Genomic DNA, 24,713 nt, shown 5'->3' with positions numbered 1-24,713 from the left:
CTCAAGCTTCCTCTTCTGGCTTGTTTTTTGGGTGTCAGGGCACATGGTGACTAACGAGGGACTGCTGCTGCTGCTGCTGCTGCTGCTAAGTTGCTTCAGCCGTGTCCGACTCTGTGTGACCCCATAGACGTCAGCCCACCAGGCTCCTCCGTCCCTGGGATTCTCCAGGCAAGAATACTGGAGTGGGTTGCCATTTCCTTTTCCAAAAAGAGACTGAGACACCGCCAAATGGGAAGGCAGACTAAGCCTGGCTGTAACTGGCTGTCTGGGGCCTCTGCAGTCCCTAAGAAGGAAGCCAGTGTTCACATAGGGCACTTGGAGTTACCAGCGGTCCACCCAAAGGAACCCCCTGTCTCCCTCCACTAGCCAAAGAACATTTTGTGTTGAGATTGTCCTCCCTTAACTTTTTAATTTTTCCCTGTCACAAGTTTTGTATTCAACCATTCAGAATTCTCTGGGTACTTTAGGATCCCTTTTCATTAGAACATGCTGTTGGGTAACAATTGATAGAATTTTCTTCAAGTCATTTTTCATGTCAGTCCCCTTCATCCTCATTGTTCTCCCTCTAGAAAACTGGCATCTGGTAGGGATGATTTAAAAGTCATTTCTGCTGACCCTATCACTGACTCAGAGAAAACAGTAGGGGTCAAGTCCGGTGCCTACACCACACAAAATTTAGTCCTGGGCAAGTATGGTTCCTACTGTACATATATATTGGCCAAAGGAAGAAGCTGAAACACATCTGGGCTCTAAGACTCCTCAAGGTTGCACTTATGGTCAAGATCTGACCTCTGTTTTTTAGAATAGTAAGACTGAATAACACTGTGTGCTGTGGGTGTGCATGCTAAAGTCACTTCAGTTGTGTTCTGCTCTTTGCAACCCTATGGACTGTGCCTGCCAGGCTCCTCTGTCCATGGGATCCTCCAGGCAAGAATACTGGAGTGGGTTGCCATGCTCTTCTCCAAGGGATCTTCCCCACCCAGGGATGGAACTCACATCTCTTATGTCTCCTGCATTGGCAGGTGGGTTCTTCACCCCTAGTACCACCAGGGAAGCCAAGAACGCTGGGCTACTGAATTTAAACATTGTAGGTGCCAAGATGGGACTGGGAGTCTCCCTCACTGGGTGGATCACAGAGGCGTGTAGGAGATTGCAGAGTTGGCATTGTCCCGTGGAAGCTGGGGCGGAGAAGTGGTAGGGCCTGGGAGGACTCCCAGACACTGGGATCTAATGGACCTTAGATTGGGCCCTTTCACTGTTAGCACAAAACAAACAGGAGACACAGAGGCATCTTACAGCAGACAACCAACCAGCTTCATACTGGCCTTCCAACTCTGTCCCTACAACAGGACTAGGAGGCAAGTGTTACTGCCCCCATTTTACAAGAAAGCAGCTAGCTGTCAGGAAGATGAAGCATCTTGTTAAGGATCCTATGCTCGGTACATTGCAAAGGAAGAGCTTTGAGTTCTGCTCCTTGATTCAAACCTCCTTCCAAACCAAAATCCACGTTTCCCACGTACAAGACTACAGCTGAAAAGGATCACGGAGGACACATTTTAGGTCAACTCTCTCTCGCTTTACAATACAAGGGAATGGAGATCCTCAACAGAAGTGATTGCTAAGGTCACAAGGCGTGAGCGTGACAAGCTGCACTCTCGGGAACCAAGACTCAGTTTCTTCTTTCCTGTGCAGCCTCCTGGGGAGGCGGGGGCGGGGCCGCAGCTGCCGGGGCCCTGGCGTTCCAGGGCGGTCCCTGGCGGCCTTGCACTCCACAACCACCCGAGCGCGGCGAGCCGCGCGCCGAGCTGCGCGTGCCGGCCCCTCCTGCGCGCTCCCGCCTGCCCGCGGCTCCGAGCTACCCCGCGCGTTGACGGCCGAAGGCCGAGGGCCGGGGGTCGCATCCCGCTGCTGGAGCCCGCCGTCCCCGGGACATCTAGAGAAGCGTTCCAGCTGCCTCTGCCCCAGGAACTTTTCGCAGACCTGGCACGATCCAGCAGCGGCGGTGGCCGCGGGTTTTCAAAGCAGCTGCGCAGATCTCGGGTGAGTGGGGTCATCGGGTGCCGTTCGTGGGCTCCGGCTCTCGTGCTGCCTCTACCCAAGTGCCCTCCCAACTGCCTTCTTTTTATCTCCCTTTTCCCCCTCATTTCTCCCTCTTCACCACTTCTGCTTTTTCTTTTCTCCTTTTGTCCGCCCTTAAGTTCCAGCGACCTTCGGCGCTCGATCTTGGGCCTCCCGGGAGTCCGGAGCTCGTATGGGTGGGCTCCAGCCCTCCGGGAAGCCGGTCTGGCCCGCGTTTCCCCGCCCCTGCCGGTGGTCGCGGGGGGATGGGGGAAGCGCGCCCCTTCCTTGAGCGGGTTCTGCTATTTCTTTGCTCTCCAGGCGCGGCGGCGGAGCTCGGCTCCCCGGCCTGAGCGCACCCGCTGTGGGCGCTGCGCTGGCAGTCTGGATCTTTGCACCCTCTCAGAGCAGCAGGCTTTCTGTCTTACTTTTCTCAGAGCCCTGCGTGGAAGGCGCCCGGAGTTGGGAGTCAGGGCTGGTGGGTTCCAGCCGTGGTTTGTTACTAGCAGTTCTCTGTCTGTGAAGTGGAGAAAATACCCTTTGCATTCCGATCCAATGAGAAAGGGAAAGTTCAAAGTATCTTGGAGACAAAGAAGTCTTCCTCCCAAGCTCCCTCCTGCCTCTTTACTTCGGGGTTGTTCCGACTGCCAGTTCTCCCGCACCGCTGACCCCTCTCCACAAATTCCTTGAGGGTAGGCTCTGTCTCATCCTCAGCACCTGCCACAGGACGCCCAATACTGCCTACTGAGTGAAAGACAGATAAATCTTAAAAACCTCGTACAACTGTTAAGGTTACTTTTTGGATTGAGTGGCCAGTCTGGGCTCTTACTCATGCAGTTCCACTTGTTTCTTCCTGACTCACTTGTTCTAGTCTTGTAGGCACCTGGGGGGCTCCTGTGTCACCCATTTATCTACAGATTCCCTCAAAGCTGTAGGCTGCAGCGGTGAGAGCCCCTCAGTCATTCGATTATGAAAGATTCCCTGGTCATCTGCTAGGATCTGTGATCCCATTGTGGTGGGTAAATAATCCCATAATCCCGCAGGACTGTGAAGGCCTGAGTAGGGGTGGGGGTGAGGGGTTGGGGTGGGAAGAACTGTTTCCCTGGGAGTCAGGAAACACTGAGTACCTTGAGGGGTTTCCATATCTGTACCTTGACTTCGCCATCCCCATAAAATAAGGAAGTGGAGGTGGAAAATTTGGATGTCTGTGGTTAAATGGGATGTGTTTTGGGGTTATTCAGGCCACTCAGCAATCCTCTGAGCACATCCAAGACAGCCCAGCTGGGCTTCAGGACATCATGTACTTCTGTAGTAACACCCAAGAAAAGCCAAGGAGAAATGCTTCTCTGCTCTAGCCGAGATCCCGAGTTTCCAGAGGTCTAGGGGTTATGAATCATGCCACGGGGGTTATAAGTCATGCCCCGGGGGTTATAAGTCATGCCCCATCAAATCTTCCAAACACTTGACCACTCAGAACGTCAGCACTGTGGGCTCTGCCGCAAAGAAAGGTCTGGGGATTTCCCGTTTCTGGCCTAGCCTGAGAATCACTGGGCTGTGGTGAGGTGTTTGAGACAGAAAACCATTCGGACGTTCTGGGGGCTGAGTATGGCTGGGTCACATCTTGGGCTCTGGGGTGTCAGACTAAGGGGACAATAAGAGGTAGGTACAACCTCAGATGCTTTCCCAGCCATATTCTGACCCTTCTTTTAAGAAGAGTGCTTCTACTTCTTCTCCATGAAAGCACTTCTTCTGTTTCTTCTTCTGTGTTTTAATAGAAACCCAGAAAATATTTCCAAGGACAAAGGATCTTTATCTTGACTGTCTTATACTGTCGCTATTAGCAGTGCTATCAAAGACAGGCACGTGTCCTCCCACTCACAGTTTATAAGAGTAAACACTAGTATTACCACACCCTGCTGACCCCTGCCTGGTTGGCCAGGTAAGCTGAATAATGTAGCAATAATCATATTTGTTGTTGTTTAGTTGCTAAGTTGTATTCAACTCTTTTGTGACCCCATGGCCTGTAGCCTGCCAGGCTCCTCTGTCACTGGATTTCCCAGGCAAGAATACTGGAGTGGGTTACCATTTCCTTCTCAGAGAATCTGCCTGATCCAGGGATCAAACATGCATCTCCTGCATTGGCAGTGGATTCTTTACCACTGAGCCACCTGACATTTACTGAGTGCTTGCTATTAGCCAGGTATTATTCTAAGCATTTTACATGTATGAACTCATTTAGTCTTTACCATAATCCTATGAGGTAGGGATCATCATTGCATCCATTTTATAGATGAGGAAACTGGGGCCCAGAGAGAGTAACTTACACATATCACACAGGAAGTAAGTGGCAGAACTACAGTTTGAACCCAGGCAGTTTGACTTTGGAGCCTATGCTCTGAACCTCATTGCAATTGAGGGGATCTAGGTTCAGATCTTGCCTCTGTCAATTATTTACAGGGTGACCTGGGGGCGTTAATTGAGAATTTGGCAGCCTCTTGACCGCTAGTATCAGTTCAGCTCATAGACAGTGAACCTCAAGTGAGAGTGATGTACATCTAGTGTTAGCGAACCAGGAAGGGTAACAGGTCAGAATTATAACTTGTTGGCATATCAGAAAGCAGAAACACAGATCCAGTGACTAAATTGTGTACTTCAAACTGCTTAGTTGTGTACACATACAGCTTCGTTATTTTGGTGATTTGGATCTTGGTGGGCTAATTGGGCATGTGAATTGCTGATGACCCACTGCATAGGATAGGATAGGGAAAAAGACATGGAGGAGGGAGACAAAAAGACAGAAGACAACTGGGCTCCCAGATCAATTACAATTACAATTAAGATGACATGTCTGGCACACACATCTCTCCTCCTAAGTCCCTGCCTCAGGCTGACACTGACACTCAGGACTTTTCAACAAACCTCTATAGGGAGGGAAGATCCTTCTTAACTTGGTTAACTGGCCTCTACTGAGGGACTGTGAAGCATCTTTCTAGCCCTTCCAGACTTCCCGCTTCCTTCTTCTTGGTCAGAGAAGTAACAAGGGGGCAAAACAGGAGACTTTTCTCTTTGAGTGCCCTGGTGGCATCTTAGGGAACATCTTGGGGCTGTTTAAAGATTAATCTTTTTCCCTCACTCTTTTCTAGATTTTCTTGAATGGTTTTCAACCCAACGCCATCCTGACTGGGGCAGGGCTCTAGGGGCAGCAGAGTCAGTCTTTGAGAGCTGGCCCTTTAGAGGTCACCTTGTCCATCCTCTCCTATTGACCTACAGAAAACTGAAGCTCAGTTTGAAAGAGGAAAATACTCAGGATTGCACCCTGCATTCATTTTCTAATGCTGTAACAAATCACCACAAATTTAATGGCTTCAAATATATTGTAATACAGTTCTAGCAATCAAAGGTCTAGTATGGGTCTCCTTAGAGTAAATCAAGGCATCATCAGCTTGCATTTCTCTCTGGAGCTTTGAGGGCACTTGGTCCCCTGCTTATTTGAGTTGTTGGTAGAATTCAGTTCTGTGGTTGTAAGACCATGGTCACTGTTTTCTTGCTGGCTGCAAGCTGAGGGGCATTCCCTGCTTCTCAGGCCACTGCATTCCTTGGCTCATAGCCCCCTTTCTCCATCTTCAAAATAAGCAACAGTGAGTCAGATCCTTTTACTATCATATTTCTCCCACTCTTCTGCCTTCCTTTTCACTTTTAAGGATGCATGTGAGTGGATTGGGTTCACCTAGATAATCAAGCTAATCTCCCCATCTCAAAGTCCTTAACTTTAATCATATCTGTAAAGTCCCTTTGCCTATTCTCTTGGCTCCTCCCTCTGAGTTATGCTTCCTTGTTCATATTCAAGGTTTTAAGGACCAGGACGTGGACATCTCTGTGGGGTCGTCTTTCTGCCTACCATATGCAGCGAGGCCCACTTTAGGAGGGTGACTTGTTCTGGATCACACATCTTGGCAGGAGATTTCCACCACTGTGGTGCACTCACAGCTCTATCAGTGACACCCCTCTTCCCCCTAGCCCCCCAACAGTCCACCTCATGGAGAGTCTCCTTTGTCAGCCCAGCAGCAGCCGGCACTTAGTCAGTGGCAAATAGCAATGATGGAGGGTGGAGGCTTAAACAGGATACTGTGGATTTGGGCCTGGGTTTCTCCTCTGCTGGCTCCCTGCTGATTTCTAAGACTCTGTGATTGGCTGGGTCAGATGGTACGTGCAGTCTTGAATAGCTCTGGCTTGATTTCTGATGTCTTTGAAATATCTTGGTGTTTTTCCATTTTCCAGCCACAGAAGAGCAGATAGAAACTCAGGCAGGGAATAAGTCTTTATACTGTTAAGAATTTTGAAGGCGATAGAAGCCAGTTGGAGTAAAATGAGAACAGAGTTCTCCCCAGAGACCTGGGGTCATTGGAGAAAGTCCTCTGGTTTGATTTGTTTCACATTTTTGATACTTGTGTGTCCTGCCCGTTCCTTCCTCTGGCCCCTTTCTTTGGAACAAAGGTCCCTGGTAAAATGGACTCCTTGCTGAGTTGGTTAATGCTTGAGGCTAACTATAACACTGTTTCCAAGAGTAAATATGAGGCTGGGATGGCCATTTCACACTGGACTTGGCACGAGGAATCCCCTCCCCTTTTATCAGCCTCCCTGTCCTCTTTCGAGAACAGTGAGAGAAAACTCCATATTCTGGGCAGCAAGTCCCCAACCCCTATACCTACATCAAGGCCCAGCCCCTGAGCACAAGGAGTTGAAACTTGAATTTGAACTTCCAAGCAAGTCAGGAAGAGGGCAGTCCCGGGGATATTATTTAGAAAGTCCAGTGCTTGTTCGTCTAGCACATACGGGGTGAACTGGAAAAGAAAGGGGCCCAATAACCCTTTGGGAATGTACAGAGAGCAAATCAGAGGGTGTCATTTTATTTAAAAGATAACATTCTGACTTTAAGGTCTTTGAACAGGGATAAGCCTCCTTTCTGGACCTCCCCCACTAAGTTCCAGGAGTTAAGTCAAATCTGATGTTCCCCAGCCTGTCCGTATTCATTTCTCTGTCAGTCTTATATTCATCAGACACTTACTGTGAGATAGGGCCTGTGATGGATGCTGAGGGAAGAGCAGTGAACAAGAGACTTCTCTCTTCTTTGTATTTGCTTCTTCTGTCTTTGTATTTGCATTTGAGTCAGCAAAGATGGCCAAGAAAAACAAACAAGCAAACTGGCTAATCTGAGGCTGTGAAAAGTATGTGAAGAAAATAAAACAAGGTATGAGACAGAGAATGGCTGGTGGATGAAGGTGGTAATTTCATAGAGAGGGTCTGGAAAGGCTTTTTCAAAGACGTAATGTTTAAAAGTTGAGGTTGTGGTCACTGAGACACTGCACGTTGAAGGGAAGATCTAAGATGGTCTATTGCATTCTAGGAAGAGCGAACAGCAAACAAAAAGGTCTTGAAATGGGATATAAGTCAGCCCTCAGGATATAAGTCAGTAGGTAGCCCAGCTACTAGGTGGCCAGTGGGATCCCTTCTTGGTACTTGAGCTGCCCTCTCTGTCTGGCCTAAATGCTTCATTCTTTTCTGACAATCTCACCAGCTCTTTCTGAGGGTAGAGCCTCAGGAAGAGGTGCTGTGAACTAGGCCATGCAGGTAAACCCCCTTGTCTACTGCCCTGTGAACCATTACCTTGTTGTTTACATTCTACAAGATTCTCCAAGAGATTCCTCCAGCATCAGTGACTCAGCTGGTTCTCGCTGCCTCCTCTGTGGCCTCCGTGTCTAGTGGAAAGGAAACAGCAGCACTTGGTGCTCAGTCAGAGCTATGGACTAAGCCCACGCCTTCAGGAAGTCACCTGCCTCTATCTGCCTTTTCTCCCACTGTGGCATGATTAAGCTTGAAGCAGCAGGAAGTCACTTCTTTTATTGCATTCTTCCTTGGAAAACTCCTTGGTGGTAAAACCGGTTGGAGAGCCATTGGCAGTCTCTCAAAAGTTAACTGTTAGCTGCAGTTCAGATGTGGAGAGTGTGCATTTCCGGTGGGAGGTTAAAGATGGGAAGACATCAAAGGCTGTTTGTTTATGAAACTACCACTGCAGTTTCTTGATCAGTCATGGTGCCTAAACTAAGTGGTAGGGGCCACTGAACTTTGTGTGACTTTAGGAGCTGTGGTCGCTAGCTCAGTTTAACATTTATGAAGCCCTTACTGGTGGCTCAGACAGTAAAGAATCTGCCTACAATGGGGGAGACCTGGGTTCAATCCCTGGGTCAGGAAGATCCCCTGGAAGAGGACATGGCAACCCACTCCAGTATTCTTGCCTAGAGAACCCCATGGACAGAGGAGCCTGGCGGGCTACAGTACATGGGGTTGCACAGAGTCAGACACGACTGAGCGACTAAGCACACACACTACTGTGTACCAGGCACTGTCCAAGTAAGTGCTTTGTATGCACTAGCTCTTCAAATTCCATGGCATCCCCATGAAAAGTTACTGTTATTAGTTAATATTATTCCCATTTTTACAAACGAGACTGGAGCTTTTAAAGTGGCTTCCTGCCAAAGCCACTAGCACTACATATGCTCCCAATATACCAAGTAATTCATCAGCTCTGGGCTTTGCTGATGATGGTTGTCTACTAATCCTGCCTTTCTCCTCTTTTCTTTCTTTTGAACTCCTACGTATCTTCAAAGTCCATATCAAAAACCCCCCTTTTGGGTGAAGTCTCCTATTTTACATAGACAAAAACAAAGGCATGAGAATTAATATTTTTTGGAGCATCTATTATTTTCCAGGGCTCTATACATATTATCTCCTAATATCCTCACAATAGGATGTTGCAGTGCAATGCTTCTAATGCCTTTATTTGGAAGATGAGAAGATCAAGGTTTAGAGATTTTAAATAACTAGCCCATAGTCACACTTTTATGGGTGAAAAACAGGATTCAAATCAAGTACTCTTTCTGTTTTTTTTTCCTGTTTGGAGATGGCATATGGTTTGTACCTTCAGTCCACTTCTCTGTCTTTTATCGCAATTTGTGATTGTAATTAATGTCTTTTCCTCCAGAAGAGTGTGAACTTCTTAAGGAAAAACACCATATTTATCTCCACACCCACTCCCCAGTGTTAATCACAGTGCCATGAATGTTTATTGAATTAGACTGAATTTCTATTCTACTAGTTTCATACTTGGACTGGAAAAATAGGTCAGATTAACCAATGCTGCTGCTGGTTGGTTAAAAAAACATCATTAATATGGATTAAGCATCTATCAACTTCTGTAGCATCTCATATGGTAAATAATCTGCCTGCAAGGCAGGAGATTCGGGTTCGATTCCTGGATCAAGAAGATCCCCTGGAGAAGGGAATGGCAACCCACTCCAGTATTCTTGCCTGGAAAATTCAATGAACAGAGGAACCTGGCAAGCTACAGTCCATGGGACTGCAAAGAGTCAGACATGACTGAGCAACTAACACTTTTACTTTCAAGCATCTATCATCTTTGTTGATAAAGTGAAGTACAGTCCAAGTTAGGGATGTTACCAAACTCTCGCCAAAGCGGGTGAATATTTGCTTAGGCCAGAGAGTCCCTATGGTCAGGGATTATTAATCAAAGGATAAACATTTGTAGAGTGCTTACTGTTTGTCAGAACACTAATAAGTACTATATGCAATTTTCTCATGGAATTCTCCTTAACCCTATAAGGCAGACTATTATTTTCCCATTTTTGTTTTCAGCTGAGTAAATGGAATCATTAGGAAGTTTAAGTAACTTATTCAAGGCAGGTCAGCTAGAAAGTGGTAAATCTCTTGGATTTAAAACAGCCACATTTAAATCCAAGCCAACTGGCCTCCTAGTCTGGCCTTTTAACACGACTCTGCAGTCTGAGTGTTTCAGAAATATTTTCCTGCTGTTTCCAGGTATTCTCTATACTTCTAAGAGCTTCCATCACCTTACCAGATTACAGTAGTTTGAGAATTTGTTGATTTAAGAAATGTTTATTCAGTACCTATACCACTGAGTAGAGAGGGAAGGCATTCTGTGAGGAGAACTGTGCTGGGTAAAGTCAGTGCTGGGGAAAAACTGGAATCCAGGCAAAGTGCATTCCTCTACCTGCTGTCAACTTCTATGCATGTTGGCTTTCACCTCCAGTTTGGTGAAATCTCTCATTACAAGTAGGATTCTGGTGTCTCCCTCTCTTCTCTAATGTTCTTACCCATGGTGAGGAGTAAATAAGTTACAAGCTTTAGCCTTACCTTCTTCACTGGGTTGATTTGCATTTGGACCTTAAGTCAAAGAGATGAAATACAAAGGGTGGAATTATATCTGTGAATGATTCTGACAGGACCCTGCTTTGCTTTTTGGGGGTGTGTCTGTGTGTTCCTGGAAAACCGTCTCATTGTCTCACCTTTGAGGAAGTTGCTTAGGACTCTGAGCCTAAAGTTTCCCCTAGGTGTTTACACAGTAAAAAGGTACAGTCAAGAAGCCTGTGGAAAACAGTATGGAGGTTTCTCAGAAAACGAAAAATAGAATTACTATATGATTTAGCAGTCTCACTCGTAGGCATATATCTGGACAAATCTTTAATCCAAAATGACACATGCACCCCATGTTCATAGCAGCACTATTCACAATAGCTAAGACATGGAAACAACCTAAATGTCCATTGACAGATGAGTGGATAAAGATGTGGTGAGTGAAGTGTGAAAGTAAGCTCAGTCATGTCTGACTCTTTGTGACCCCATGGACTACTATACAGTCCGTGGAATTCTCCAGGCCAGAATACTGGAGTGGGTAGCCTTTCCCTTCTCCAGGGGATCTTCCCAACCCAGGGATTGAACCCAGGTCTCCCTCATTGCAGGCAGATTCTTTACCAGCTGAGCCACAAGGGAAACCCAAAGATATGGTACATATATACAATGGATATGGTACAAAGATATGGTACATATATACAAATTACCACACTTTAGTGGCTTAAAACATACATACATAATCTTAGTTTCCTTGAGTCAGGAGTCCAAATACAGTTTAGCTGGGTCCTTACAGAGATGCAGTCAAGATGTCAGCCAGGCTGCCCTGTCATCTGGGGGACCCAGTAGGGAAGAATCTGCCCACAAGCTCTTTCAGGTTGTTGGTAGATTTGTTTCTTGCACCTCAAGTCCAGCAGAAAAGTATCGTTCACCTATGGAAGGTTTCAGCCTTCTTTTAGACTTCTACCTTATTAAGTCAGACCCACCCAAGGTAATCTTTCTGATTACTTTAAAGCCAACAGTTCTGGAGCCTTAATTACATCTGCAAAATCCCTCACCCTTGTCATGTGACCTAACCTAATCACAGGGTAACTTCAGGGAACAGATTGTGGAAGCCATCTTAGAATTCTGCTTCCTGTCATTGTTTTACAAAAATAGCCTGTTTGCAGTTGTCACTGGAGCATATTCTTTCCTGAGTCAGGTCAAATGACTTAGCATATGAAATCAGTTCTAAAACTTACTTGTTCCTACACCAAGACTACCCTGCTTTGAACTTGCTTTTGGAACATAATATATTATGCTTCCCTTTATTCTTATATAATTATCCTCCTATCCTATAGTTATTTTCCTCCAATACTGTTCATGAATACATTGCTATGCATTGTTGTTGTGTTCGTTGCTTAGTCACGTCCAATTCTTTGCAACCCCATGGGCTGTAGCCTGCCAGGCTCCTCTGTCTATGGGATTCTCCAGCAAGAATATTGGAGTTGGTTGCCATTCCTTTCTCCAGGGGTCTTCCTGACCCAGGATTCAAACCCAGGTCTCCTACATTGTAGACAGATTCTTTATCATCTGAGCTATTGAGGAAATAATTTAACTTATTTTAAGTTAGTTTTTCTATTTGAAATCATATATTATAAAAAAAATATTAATGTTAAGGAGCCATCTTTGTCCTTAGGTGATTCTTAAAATTATTTTGTTTCATCAATATTTGAGAGAGATGTATTGAACTCCCCCACCATAATTGTAAATTTGTCTATTTCTTCTTATAATTCTGAGATTCAGTTCAGTTCAGTTCAGTTCAGTCGCTCAGTCGTGTCTGACTCTCCACGACCCCATGAATCACAGCACGCCAGGCCTCCCTGTCCACCACCAACTCCCGGAGTACACTCAAACTCACATCCACAGAGTCGGTGATGCCATCCAGCCATCTCATTCTCCGTCGTCCCCTTCTCCTCCCGCCCCCAACCTTTCCCAGCATCAGAGTCTTTTCCAGTGAGTCAGCTCGTTGCATGAGGTGGCCAGAGTATTGCAGTTTCAGCTTCAGCATCAGTCCTTCCAATGAACATCCAGGATTGATCTCCTTTAGAATGGACTGGTTGGATCTCCTTGCAGTATAAGGGACTCTCAAGAGTCGGTGTATAAAAATTAAAATCATTGAATCTTTTGGTATCTCTAGTTATACTTTTTACTTAAATGTCTACTTTGTTCCATGGTAAAACAGCTCTACCAGCTTACAGAATTCATGATAGATGGTATTTCTTTTGTTTCCAATTACTTTCAATATTTCTGAACACTCATGTGTCACTTGTAAAAGGTATTTATATTTTTATATACTCTGATAGTTTTTGTTAGTTTTGGTTTCAATCTGCTATTCTTTATGAGCTTTCTATTTGTCTCACACGTTCTATTTTTCCCCCTCTTTCTTTTGTTTTCTCTGGAAATTATGTACCCACTTACTACTTTTAAATAGCTACCCTAGAGATTACAATATACATCCTTAATTTCACAAAGTTCAGTGTTATTGGTTATTTTGCCCTTTCCCAGAAAATATGAACACTTTGATTCTGTTTCTTCTCCTTATTTATTATTATTGAATATTTAAATTTTATATTTTATCTGAAATTTTATTTCACCTTAATTCTCAGTTATTTTTGTTCACTTTAAAGAAATCATTGTTTTCTAGATTCCATTGTTTCTGATGAGATGTTAGCTATCAGTCTAATTGGTTTTCACTTGAATATAATCTTTTTTTCTCTTTGTCTTTGATTTTCAGCAGATTTACTATGATACACCTAACTATGGATTTCAGTTGATCTAACTAGAACTTTATAGGGCTTCTTGAGTTTGTGAATTCATATCTTTCATCAGCTTTGAAAAATTCTGCTATTTCTTACTGTAATGTTTTTTCTTCCCCATTCTGTCTTCTCTCTTTCTAGGACTCCAATTACATGGATTGTATTGTGTCACTGCTTTCTCTATACACCTCACCCAGTTTATTTTTCATCCTTTTATTCCCTGCATAATTATATATTTCCCCCTCTGATCCTCCAGCTCACTAATTCTTTTTTCAGCTATGTTTCATCTACTGTTATGCCCATTCACTGAATTTTTATTTTCAATTATTGCATTCTTCAGTTCTAGAATTTCTATCTGGTTCTTTTAAAAAATCTGTTGTGTTCTTTCTTATAATGTTCAGTTCTCTGTCAAAATTCTCAATTTTGTTTTATTTTCTCCTCAAACATATTAATCAAAGTTACTTAAAATATGTGTGTCTGACAACTCCAATATCTGGAGCCCCTGTAAGTCTTTTTCTGTTGTCTGTTGTTTCTGGTGTTTCCATTCTAGTCATTTTGCCTTTTTTCACTGCTACTTATTTTTAGTTATGATTGGACATTATATTTGAATAAGAAATTTGAATAAAAGTTTGAATTGTGCTGTTATCTCCTCTACAGTGTATATAAGTTTGCTTCTGCCAGACACCTCAAGGTACTAGCAATCTAGAGCAAGCTTAATTCAATTTCAAGGACTCTGATGATTCAAAGCTGGGTTGCAGTCTTGGGGTTTAGTATACTTCTTGTTCACTCTTAGCACTAAGAGTGATCTTTGAAGTCCAAACCCCAAATGCAAGGATTTTACTGTCTTGGCAGTCTTATACTCCTGAGTCTGTCAGAAATACCGTTAGTCTCCGTCCTTCACTAAGGGAGATGCTGCTTCAAATACCAGGCTTACCTCCCTGGATTTGTCTTCTCCCAGATCTTAGCCTGGTAATTCTTCATTATTTTGCTATTTCTTCGTGCCTTTGAGCAGATTTTTTTGGGGTCTAATTTTTCTAGTTGTCCTCAGTAAGAAAACAGGTCAAAATTATCTAGCTTGACATTACCAGAAATGAAAATCCTGATCTTTACAGATTCTGTATCTTTTTCTTTTTTTAAATTGAGGTATAATTGGCATATAATAATATATCAATTTCAGGTGTACAACATAAATGATTCACAATGTGTGTATGCCATAAAATAATCACCACAATAACTCTAGTTACCGTCTGTAACCATACAAAGTTACAAAATATTTTTTGTGATGAGAACTTTTAAGATTTACTCTCATCACTTTTCAAATATGCAATATGATATTCTTGACTATGGTTACCATGCCGCCTATTTTTTAATCAATTTTTTTGTTGAGTTATATGAGTTCTTTATATATTTTGATTATTGACCCCTGATCAAATATATGCTTTGCAAATATCTTCTCCCATTTAATAGGCTGCCTTTTTATTTTTATTTTGCTGATAGTGTCCTTTGCTGTGCAGAAGCTTTTTAGTTTAATGTAGTCCCACCAATTTATTTTCACTTTTGTTGCTTTTGCATTTGAATCCTTGCCAAGACCAGTGTCAAGGAGTTTACTGTCTATGCGTTCTTCTAGTTTTATGGTTTCAGGTCTGTAATCTACTTTGAACTAATTTTTATATATGGTGTAAGATACTAGTCTTGATTATTTTGCATGTGGCTGTCTAATTTTCCCAATGCCATTTGCAAAAGAGACTATCCTTTCCTTATTGTATATTCTTGCCCCCTTTGTAGTAAATTTGTTGACTATATACGTGTGGGATTATTTCTAGGCTCTCTATTCTGTTCTAGTGATCTGTGTGTTCGTTTTTATGCCACTACTATTTTTGTGTGTGTGATTACTGTGATTTGCGGGCTTCCCTGGTGGCTCAGACAGTAAAGAATCTGCTTGCAATGCAGGAGATCCGTGTTCGATCCCTGGGTTGGGAAGATCCCCTGGAGAAGAAAATGGCAACCCACTCCAGTATTCTTGCCTGGAGAATCCCATGGACAGAAGAGCCTGGTGGGCCCATGGGCCCTGGTCAGAGTTACTAGTCCTGATAGTGCTCAACCAAAAACTACATTGCTCTATCAGAGAGGTGAAAGTTACTTGTGGGGGAAGGGAGTCTCAACAGTTGAAATGTAGATAGCACAGATGAGACACTTTGAATGCAGTTATTCTAATACTTCTGACTTGTAGAAAATTTTAATTTATGAAATCTATATATATCAGTTCAGTTCAGTTCAGTCGCTCAGTCGTGTCCGACTCTTTGCGACCCCATGAATCACAGCACGCCAGGCCTCCCTGTCCATCACCAACTCCCGGAGTTCATTCAAACTCATGTCCATTGAGTCGGTGATGCCATCCAGCCATCTCATTCTCTGTTGTCCCCTTCTCCTCCCGCCCCCAATCCTTCCCAGCATCAGAGTCTTTTCCAGTGAGTCAACTCGTTGCATGAGGTGGCCAAAGTATTGGAGTTTCAGCTTCAGCATCAGTCCTTCCAATGAACACCCAGGATTGATCTCCTTTAGAATGGACTGGTTGGATCTCCTTGCAGTCCAAGGGACTCTCAAGAGTCTTCTCCAACACCACAGTTCAAAAGTATCAATTCTTCAGCGATCAGCTTTCTTCACAGTCCAACTCTCACATCCATACATGACCACTGGAAAAACCATAGCCTTGACTAGACGGACCTTGGTTGGCAAAGTAATGTCTCTGCTTTTTAATATACTGTCTAGGTTGGTCATAACTTTCCTTCCAAGGAGTAAGCGTCTTTTAATTTCATGGCTGCAATCAGCATCCACAGCGATTTTGGATAAAAATAAAGTCTGACACTGTTTCCACTGTTTCCCCATCTATTTCCCATGAAGTGATGGGACCAGATGCCATGCTCTTTGTTTTCTGAATGTTGAGCTTCAAGCCAACCTTTTCACTCTCCTCTTTCACTTTCATCAAGAGGCTTTTTAGTTCCTCTTCACTTTCTGCCATAAGGGTGGTGTCATCTGCATATCTGAGGTGATTGATATTTCTCCTGGCAATCTTGATTCCAGCTTGTGCTTCTTCCAGCCCAGCATTCCTCATGATGTACTCTGCATATAAGTTAAATAAGCAAGGTGAAAACATAGAACCTTGACGTACTCTTTTTCCTATTTGGAACCAGTCTGTTGTTCCATGTCCAGTTCTAACTGTTGCTTCCTGACTTGCATACAGGTTTCTCAAGAGGTAGGTATTCCCATCTCTTTCAGAATGTTCCACAGTTTATTGTGATCCACACAGTCAAAGGCTTTGACATAGTCAATGAAGCAGAAATAGATGTTTTTCAACTCTCTTGCTTTCTCCATGATCCAGCGGATGTTGGCAATTTGATCTCTGGTGCCTCTGCCTTTTCTAAAACCTGCTTGAACATCTGGAATTTCACGGTTCACATATTGCTGAAGCCTGGCTTGGAGAATTTTGAGCATGACTTTACTAGCATGTGAGATGAGTGCAATTGTGCGGTAGTTTGAGCATTCTTTGGCATTGCCTTTCTTTGGGATTGGAATGAAGACTGACCTTTTCCAGTCCTGTGGCCACTGCTGAGTTTTCCAAATTTGCTGACATATTGAGTGCAGCACTTTCACAGCATCATCTTTCAAGGCTTGAAATAGCTCAACTGGAATTCCATCACCTCCACTAACTTTGTTCGTAGTGATGCTTTCTAAGGCCCACTTGACTTCACATTCCAAGATGTCTGGCTCTAGGTCAGTGATCACACCATCGTGATTATCTTGGTCGTGAAGATCTTTTTTGTACAGTTCTTCTGTGTATTCTTGCCACCTCTTCTTAATATCTTCTGCTTCTGTTAGGTCCATACCATTTCTGTCCTTTATCGAACCCATCTTTGCATGAAATGTTCCCTTGGAATCTCTAATTTTCTTGAAGAGATCTCTTGTTTTTCCTAATCTGTTGTTTTCCTCTATTTCTTTGCATTGATCGCTGAGGAAGGCTTTCTTATCTCTCCTTGCTATTCTTTGGAACTCTGCATTCAGATGCTTATATCTTTCCTTTTCTCCTTTGCTTTTCACTTTTCTTTTCACAGCTATTTGTAAGGCCTCCTCAGACAGTCATTTTGCTTTTTTGCATTTCTTTTCCATGGGGATGATCTTGGTCCCTGTCTCCTGTACAATGTCACAAACCGCTGTCCAGAGTTCATCAGGCACTCTATCTATCAGATCTAGTCCCTTAAATCTATTTCTCACTTCCACTGTATAATCATAAGGGATTTGATTTAGGTCATACCTGAATTTCGGTCTAGTGGTTTTCCCTACTTTCTTCAATTTAAGTCTGAATTTGGCAATAAGGAGTTCATGATCTGAGCCACAGTCAGCTCCTGGTCTTGTTTTTGCTAACTGTATAGAGTTTCTCCATCTTTGGCTGCAAAGAATATAATCAATCTGATTTCAGTGTTGACCATCTGGTGATGTCCATGTGTAGAGTCTTCTCTTGTGTTGTTGGAAGAGGGTGTTTGCTATGACCAGTGTTTTCTTGGCAAAACTCTATTAGCCTTTGCCCTGCTTCATTCCATGCTCCAAGGCCAAATTTGCCTGTTACTCCAGGTGTTTCTTGACTTCCTACTTTTGCATTCCAGTCCCCTATAATGAAAAGGACATCTTTTTTGGGTGTTAGTTCTAAAAGGTCTTGTAGGTCTTCATAGAACCGTTCAACTTCGGCTTCTTCAGCGTTCCTGGTTGGGGCATAGGCCTGGATTACTGTAATATTGAATGGTTTGCCTTGGAAATGAACAGAAATCATTGTCATTTTTAAGATTGCATCCAAGTACTGCATTTTGGACTCTTTCGTTGACCGTGATGGCTACTCCATTTCTTCTAAGGGATTCCTGCCCACAGTAGTAGATATAATGGTCATCCGAGTTAAATTCACCCATTCCAGTCCATTTTAGTTCACTGATTCCTAGAATGTCTATGTTCACTCTTGCCATCTCCTGTTTGACCACTTCCAATTTGCCTTGATTCATGGACCTAACATTCCAGGTTCCTATGCAATATTGCTCTTTACAGCATCGGACCTTGCTTCTATCACCAGTCACATCCACAACTGGGTATTGGTTTTGCTTTGGCTCCATCCCTTCATTCCTTCTAGAGTTATTTCTCCACTGATCTCCAGTAGCATACTGGGCACCTACCAACCTGGGGAATTCCTCATTCAGTATCCTATCATTTTGCCTTTTGATACTGTTCATGGGGTTCTCAAGGCAAGTATACTGAAGTGGTTTGCCATTCCCTTCTCCAGTAGACCACATTCGGCTGTGGTCCATGTGATCAGATCGACTAGTTTCCTGTGATTATGATTTCAGTGTGTTTGCCCTCTGATGCCCCCTCACAATACCTACCGTCTTATTTGGGTTTCTCTTACCTTGGTCGTGGGCTATCTCTTCACAGCTGGTCCAGCAAAGTGCAGCTGCTGCACCTTACCTTGGACGAGGGGTATCTCCTCATGGCCGCCCCTCCTGACCTTGAACGTGGAGTAGCTCCGCCTATTGGACGTGGGGTAGCTCCTCTCGGCCGCGCTTCTTTGTGTGGTCAGTTGCGCCGGAGCCGGCGAGATGTATAAATGTATATATATGTATGTGTAGTTGGCATTTGAAGATTTGCCAGATGATAGTATTGACTAGAAGGATTATTATTGTCTTGTAAACAAACTTTCAGTTGCTTAAGGAAAATAGTCCCAGAAGTAAAACTTGATGTTTCAGAATCAGGCAGCAGGGTACCTGTACTTTCCTTCCTAGTTTGGATCAAATAGACTATTTGATGGATGGGATGAATATTCTACCTTTGGAGAGGGTACAATGTTTTCCTTCTTTGAAGAAACTACTATTTTTTACTCTTACACTTAGTCTTATTAGTAGATATAAAATAGTCCTTTTGGATTTCTTAACTTTTCCACTGAATTGTCTAAACTGCTCAAGTTTGTGGTCTAAAGTGGAGCCAGGGTGTCTCCAGGTCATAGGGCAGGTGGTGTAGGGCCTGGAAGGCACCGATGACTGACAATGCAGTAGCTTCTTTGTCCGTTCAGGATGACTTTAACATAGTCTTTTAGACAAACATTGAATATATGTTAAAGTTCATCTTTCATTAATGAGATAAATAGCAGATAAAGTATGCCAGTTTGAATTAACAAGAATTTAGGCCTGACTGTTGTTTTGCCTCCCATGGTCATAAAAACATTGTATTTTTAATCAATGATAAGGTTAAATTTATGACATGAATGGTTTGTGCCATATCCTCTGACATGACCTATTAGTCAGAAATCACAATATATCTGCAAAGCAAACAATGAGCTTGTTGATCTATAGTTACTCATTAGATGTATCAAGAAACAGTTTTACATCCTCACAAGGTGCCAATCACCCAGATGCCAGAGGTCAAACAGAAGTCAGCTAGTAGCAGCTTAGCTGAGTCCTGCTTTTACTCAAGTAAAATTTTCTGGCATGCCATTAATAGTGCTGAACATATGGTTTGTGTAGTTCCTATTTTGGGGGAAATTTTTTTTTCTTTCACAGTGGGGAGAGGTGGACGTGACTGGAATCTCTGTTACGTGGGAGGAAACAGGTCATCAGAGAACACGTGGGAGGACTAAGAGGATTGAAACAGGGAGATGGAGCTCCCGTGCCCTCTGACACTTGGCCATGTGTATGTCCAGCCTTAGAGCCCTGAAATAGTGGCTCCAGGAGGGTCCTCAGAGAACATTACAGCCTGTGGCTTTTAGTCTGTCTTTTGAGCAGTCCAAGGCGTCAAGAAGCAGCTATCCAGTTCTGCTGTACCAAGTGAGCAGGCTGGGCTAAGAGGGGACACCAGAAAAATAGCTGGGAAAGATTATGTTCTCAGATTTTTTCAGTTACAAGAAATATATGACTTCAATTTCATCACAACATGTACATTTTGGTGTTACGGTTTAGTATTGCTTTTAGTTTGAATTGTATATATGAAGGGGGTGGGCACCCTAATGTCTAATGTTTAATGTCTGCTCTAAGGATATTTATTCAGATATGCTGATGGGATAGGACCCCCACCCCATTCTCTTTGGGCCCTCCCCAGCAATCTAGAGCAGCTCCAATTTTATCTGTTTTTGTGATTGGGTTTTAAACAATTTCATGTGTGAGAAAGCAATAGTGGTATAGTCTAGAATACAGATTACAGACAGAGTTTCTTTTATTCATCTACTTTTTCTGATTTGTTTCAGTTAGGGTCAGTGATCGGATCAGATTTAGGTCTTTGATTATTCTGGAAGGCGGTGGGCTTGAAGTCAAGGGAAAATCTCAAGACCTCAGTTTTGCCACCTAGGAAATAGGGCTGATGCTAGCTTCAGTGGGTTTTGGTTGTGGATCAGCCTTGGAGCTCAAGTTCCTGTAAATGACAGGTTTTCCTTATGAAAATCAGCCAGGGAGATTATGTGTTCCTGGCATTTGGAGTTCCAGAGACTGTTTGATGTTAATAGGTTTACCGGAAAGGGCTTTTGTGGGGTTCTTTTGGCCCAAGGCAAGCTAGCTATTGATGTAATACGGAGACCACAACGGGTGATTTCCCCCACCCCCTCTGTCTTCAACAGTGTGCTTCTCCTGTGACTCACGCTTCAGCACCTTAGACCTTGGAGAAAGTGACCTTGTTTCTGAGGCTGAGGCAGGGCCGGCCTGTGCCTCTTGCTCCAAGGCCTGGTAATCCCCCTGGCTGATAATTCGGTGGCCTGGAGAGCCTTGCCAGAGGCTTCTCCTCCATCCTAGAACTTGCCCACATCTGTCCAGGCTGACTACAGAGTACAGAGGAATCAGTTCCCACAACATGGAGCTAGGAAGAGTTGTAGAAGCCATAGAGATCATCTCGTCCAGGGGTTCCCAAACCCAGATGCACATTCAAATCACCTGGGAAACATGGGGAACAAGGCCCCTCTGGATTCTAATTCAATTAATCTGTAATGGGACCTTGAATTGACATTTTTCTGAACTGTCCTAAGGTGGTTTTCACTTAGCCTGGTTTATGGCATTTAGTGACTTGGAACAATGCATGGTGTGTAGCAAGCGCTATATATTTGTTAAATAAATGAATGAAAATTGTTGCACAGTAGTCCATTATATGGATATACGCTACTATATATGGCTTCTTCTGTTGTGTTGGTTTCTATAGCAAACGGTGCAGAAACAAACTTCCTGGCATGCATGTCTTGGAGGCTGTACCTTGGGTATGGTAATCAGTAAACTTACTTAACGCAACCACAGTGGGCATGGAGCCAAAAAGCATTAAAAAGGAAAGGTTACTGATGCAAGTAGAAGCAGGGAATAGGACTGAAATTGGGAATTTTGCCCAGGACCTTGAATCACAGAATTATAGATCTTTTAGATCTAGAAGGAACCATAGGAGATTATTCTAGCCTGTGACTTCTGGGCAGGGAATGTATCACACCTGTGGCTTCCCGGTTGCATACTTACCTCGGGAGCCAAAGGGAACTCACTGGAAAGGTGTGTGTCTGGGGGCTGTGGGGTCTTTAAAATTTTTGACAGGAACATTGACATTTCACACCTCTCAGACATTGTGCCAACTACTAGCTCAAGACAGTTTACAGTTTGACATTAATCATACTGCATTCCTCTTGGTGCTGCTACATTTTGGGATGCTGAGTCTTTGGCAGTTGCTATGATATGGCAAGCACTGCACACAAATGAGCGTGGAAGAGGAAGTGAGCATGGCCCCGTCCCATCTGACTCCAAAGCTCAAGAAGTTGTGCAGTGCCTCACAGCTGCACACATGTCGTTAGGAAGTAACTGGCTAAGAATGAAATACAGACTTTTTTCTTTCAATTTGTATTATTTTTTTCAAACAACCATGCATTTGTTAGGACATAAGTGCTTATAAATTGAACCTAACTACATAATAAATGGAACTGCTAGGTATTTCTTTTGGCCTGGAGTGCTGTGAGAAAATTACTGACACAAAGGATGCTGTGAATCAAAAAGTCTGGAGACAACTGATTTATGTCTTTTAGCTGCAAGTGAGAGACACAAAACTGACACTGGCTTCAGCAAAACCAGAATATTATTTGCGTATATACCTGGGATGTCCAGGGTTGCAGATGGTGTCAGATTGGCTGGGTTGGGGTGCTCACCTGAGGTTGTCAAGATTCCACTTCTCTTTCCATGTCTAGGACATGCTCTCACATGTGGGTGAGATAGCCCCATGCCCATTCTTTCCAGACTCACATCCTTTCATTTTAGCAATCCCAACAGAAACAATCATCTTTCTCAATAGTTTGTGCATAAAAGTCCCAGGAAGACCTTGGTTGACCTAGCCCGAGTTATTTGCCTATCCCTGAATAGAGGCTTTGGAGGTTTGTAATGGCCAAGTTTAGGTCACAGTCTTTCCCTGTACTCAGGAGCGTGCCTTAACTAAACCACACAGAAAAGGTAGGTCCTCCAGAAAAGAGGAGGTTCTGTTACCAGAAGAGGAGAGGGGTGCAGGACCAAAAACAATGAATTTCCCACCTTACAGATGAGGGAACAGACTGGTGGGATGACAGTTTAATAGTTCAACGTGGAGGTTCTGGAGTCCTACCCATCTGGCTTTGCTTCCTTGGGCAAATTAACTACATCTACACCGTTTAAGGCTTTAGTGTCTTCATCTCTAAAGTGGAAATAACCGAAGATAAAGGCCAAGAAATAAAAAAGCACGACGATAATAGTCCCTACCTCAGAGGGTTGATGGTTGAAGTAAGGGCTGAATGAGTTAATACACATAAAGTGCTTAGCCTCGGGCCTAGCATATAGGAAGCCCACAGTAAATGAGGCTGTTACTATTATTAATCAGGCAACATCAATAAGTACACAGCAGCTGGTAGGTGACCTATCTTCTGACTCCTAGAGCAGGTTTCTATCCAGCTAGGGAGGCAGGGAGAAGGCACAGAAGGGTGATTTGCTCTTTCCTGTTTGTTGCAGAGTGAAGCAGCATGGAAGCCACCAGCCAGATCCCCATGGAAGCTGTGCTCCCCAAGCACATCCTGGACATCTGGGTCATTGTCCTCATCATCCTGGCCACCATTGTCATCATGACCTCCTTGTTGCTGTGCCCGGCCACCGCAGTCATCATCTATCGCATGCGATCCCATCCTGTCCTGAATGGGGCCGTCTGAGAACCTCCCAGGAGGGGCGGGTGAGGGGTGAGGACAGCGTCCTGGCCCCCAGCATCTTCCCCGTTCCCAGAAAAGCAGCAGGGGGAGCTGTGCAGCATGGACTTTGGAGCTTGACATGTGAGGAGACCTGAGTTCTGGCTTTGATTCTGCCACTGGCCAGCGGTGTGAGTTCGGTCCAGGGACCTAATTCCACGAGTTCCAGGTTCCTTATCTTCCAAACGGGGATCATGCTCCCTGCCGTCCTACCTCATGGGGTTGTGAGAACCCATGACCTGGTGGAGTTAAAGCTTGTTAGTGAGCAGATTCACAGGTGTTAACTGTTGGATGTTAATAAGCTTTGAAGAACCATAGACCGTTATTACTGATGAGAGCCTTCAAGGTGGTGAGGGAGACACTGGGGCAGAGCAGCCTTGCCAGTGACCCTCAGGTGAAATGAAGCAAAAGAACCCTGTCCTCATTCCAAGGGACCAACAGCATGTGGCTCAATGTTATTTTCTTTGAGATGCCATTCCCTCGAGTTTTCTAATTTGGGAGGGAATTAAGTTTGGCAGGGGGAGGGAGATGGGTAGATCTTTCCAGGACACCAGAAGCTCTGCCCCTGTGCAATCTGGAGGGGGCTCGACCATTTTTTGTCAATGACAACGGATCTGGGGTGATGGACTTCATTTTGCATTAGAGTCCCAAAGCTTTGACACTCAAGCAGTGTTGGCAAATGCAGAGTGGCTGAGTTCACTGGCCAGCTTTCAGCATCTCAGCCCCCATCCCCTGTGAGCCCCTCTGCCCCAGCTCCTGCATAACACATACTCCCTTCATTCCCTCCCACCAACACTACAACCATTCCAAGGTATAGACTTATATTTTAAGAGATGTTCCCAGGAATTTGAAACTAACTCAAACAACAATGTTTATTTTTAATGCTATGGCTTATATTTATATGTATAGAGAGATTTTTGGACTACTCAAGCTTTTTGGCCAAAACCAGGAGCATCTGGAGATTGGTTAAATTATGTAAGAAGACAGCACAGGTTATCAGGATATTATTGTGTGAAAATGATGCTTTTACTTTGATCTGATTTCATTGATGTACACAATTAATTTCCAGTAAAGTGCTAGAATGAGCATGTCTGAAGTCTTTCTTTTTAAACAGCACCTGTTAAACTCACTGAGAGGATTCCACAGAATTTATGGCCTTAGGGACAGGTTGAATGTTGGAACAGAAAGGGAAAGAGGGCAATCAAATTGACTTCCAGGAGTCTAGCTAGTGGGTGAGTAGTTGTGCAGTTTACACAAAGAATTCAGGGAGAGGAACAGATTTTGGAAGAGGATCAGTTTAGTATTGGGTTGAGTATGTTGAGTGTGAGGTGCTTGTGATATGCAGGTGGACCCTTTCAGGATGCTACTGGAAACCTAGGAAAACTTTTATGGCTGGG

The 24,713-nt window shown here is 43.9% G+C and overlaps 1 protein-coding gene and 1 long non-coding RNA gene across 3 annotated transcripts in view; one reads left to right on the top strand and one right to left on the bottom strand.

The window, feature by feature from the left end:
- Positions 1-24,402, top strand: part of SMIM3 (small integral membrane protein 3) — a 42,260-nt gene extending 17,858 nt beyond the window's left edge. Inside the window, exons 1-2 of one of the 2 annotated variants that reach the window (XM_088838554.1) lie at positions 1,779-2,040; positions 23,090-24,402. In XM_088838554.1, coding sequence (XP_088694680.1) covers positions 23,101-23,283 — 183 coding nt within the window. In that variant the 5' untranslated portion in view covers positions 1,779-2,040; positions 23,090-23,100 and the 3' untranslated portion in view covers positions 23,284-24,402. Of the gene's footprint in view, positions 1-1,778; positions 2,041-23,089 lie in introns of those variants that run through there. The other variant, XM_088838555.1, reaches the window with a different exon arrangement.
- Positions 4,973-8,288, bottom strand: LOC129558399 (uncharacterized). The gene is made up of 3 exons (XR_008686421.2): positions 7,723-8,288; positions 7,124-7,274; positions 4,973-5,679 (listed from the first exon to the last, which is right to left on the bottom strand). It is a non-coding gene; the product is annotated as an uncharacterized LOC129558399 (long non-coding RNA).
- Positions 24,403-24,713: the final 311 nt, after the last annotated feature.

Source organism: Moschus berezovskii, chromosome 8 (genome assembly GCF_049115385.1).
Source record: "Moschus berezovskii isolate FMDL1 chromosome 8, NW_MosBer_1.0, whole genome shotgun sequence".
NCBI lineage: Eukaryota > Metazoa > Chordata > Mammalia > Artiodactyla > Moschidae > Moschus > Moschus berezovskii.
The sequence above is the reverse complement of the archived record's forward strand: the minus strand, read 5'-3'. Positions and strand labels throughout refer to the sequence as shown.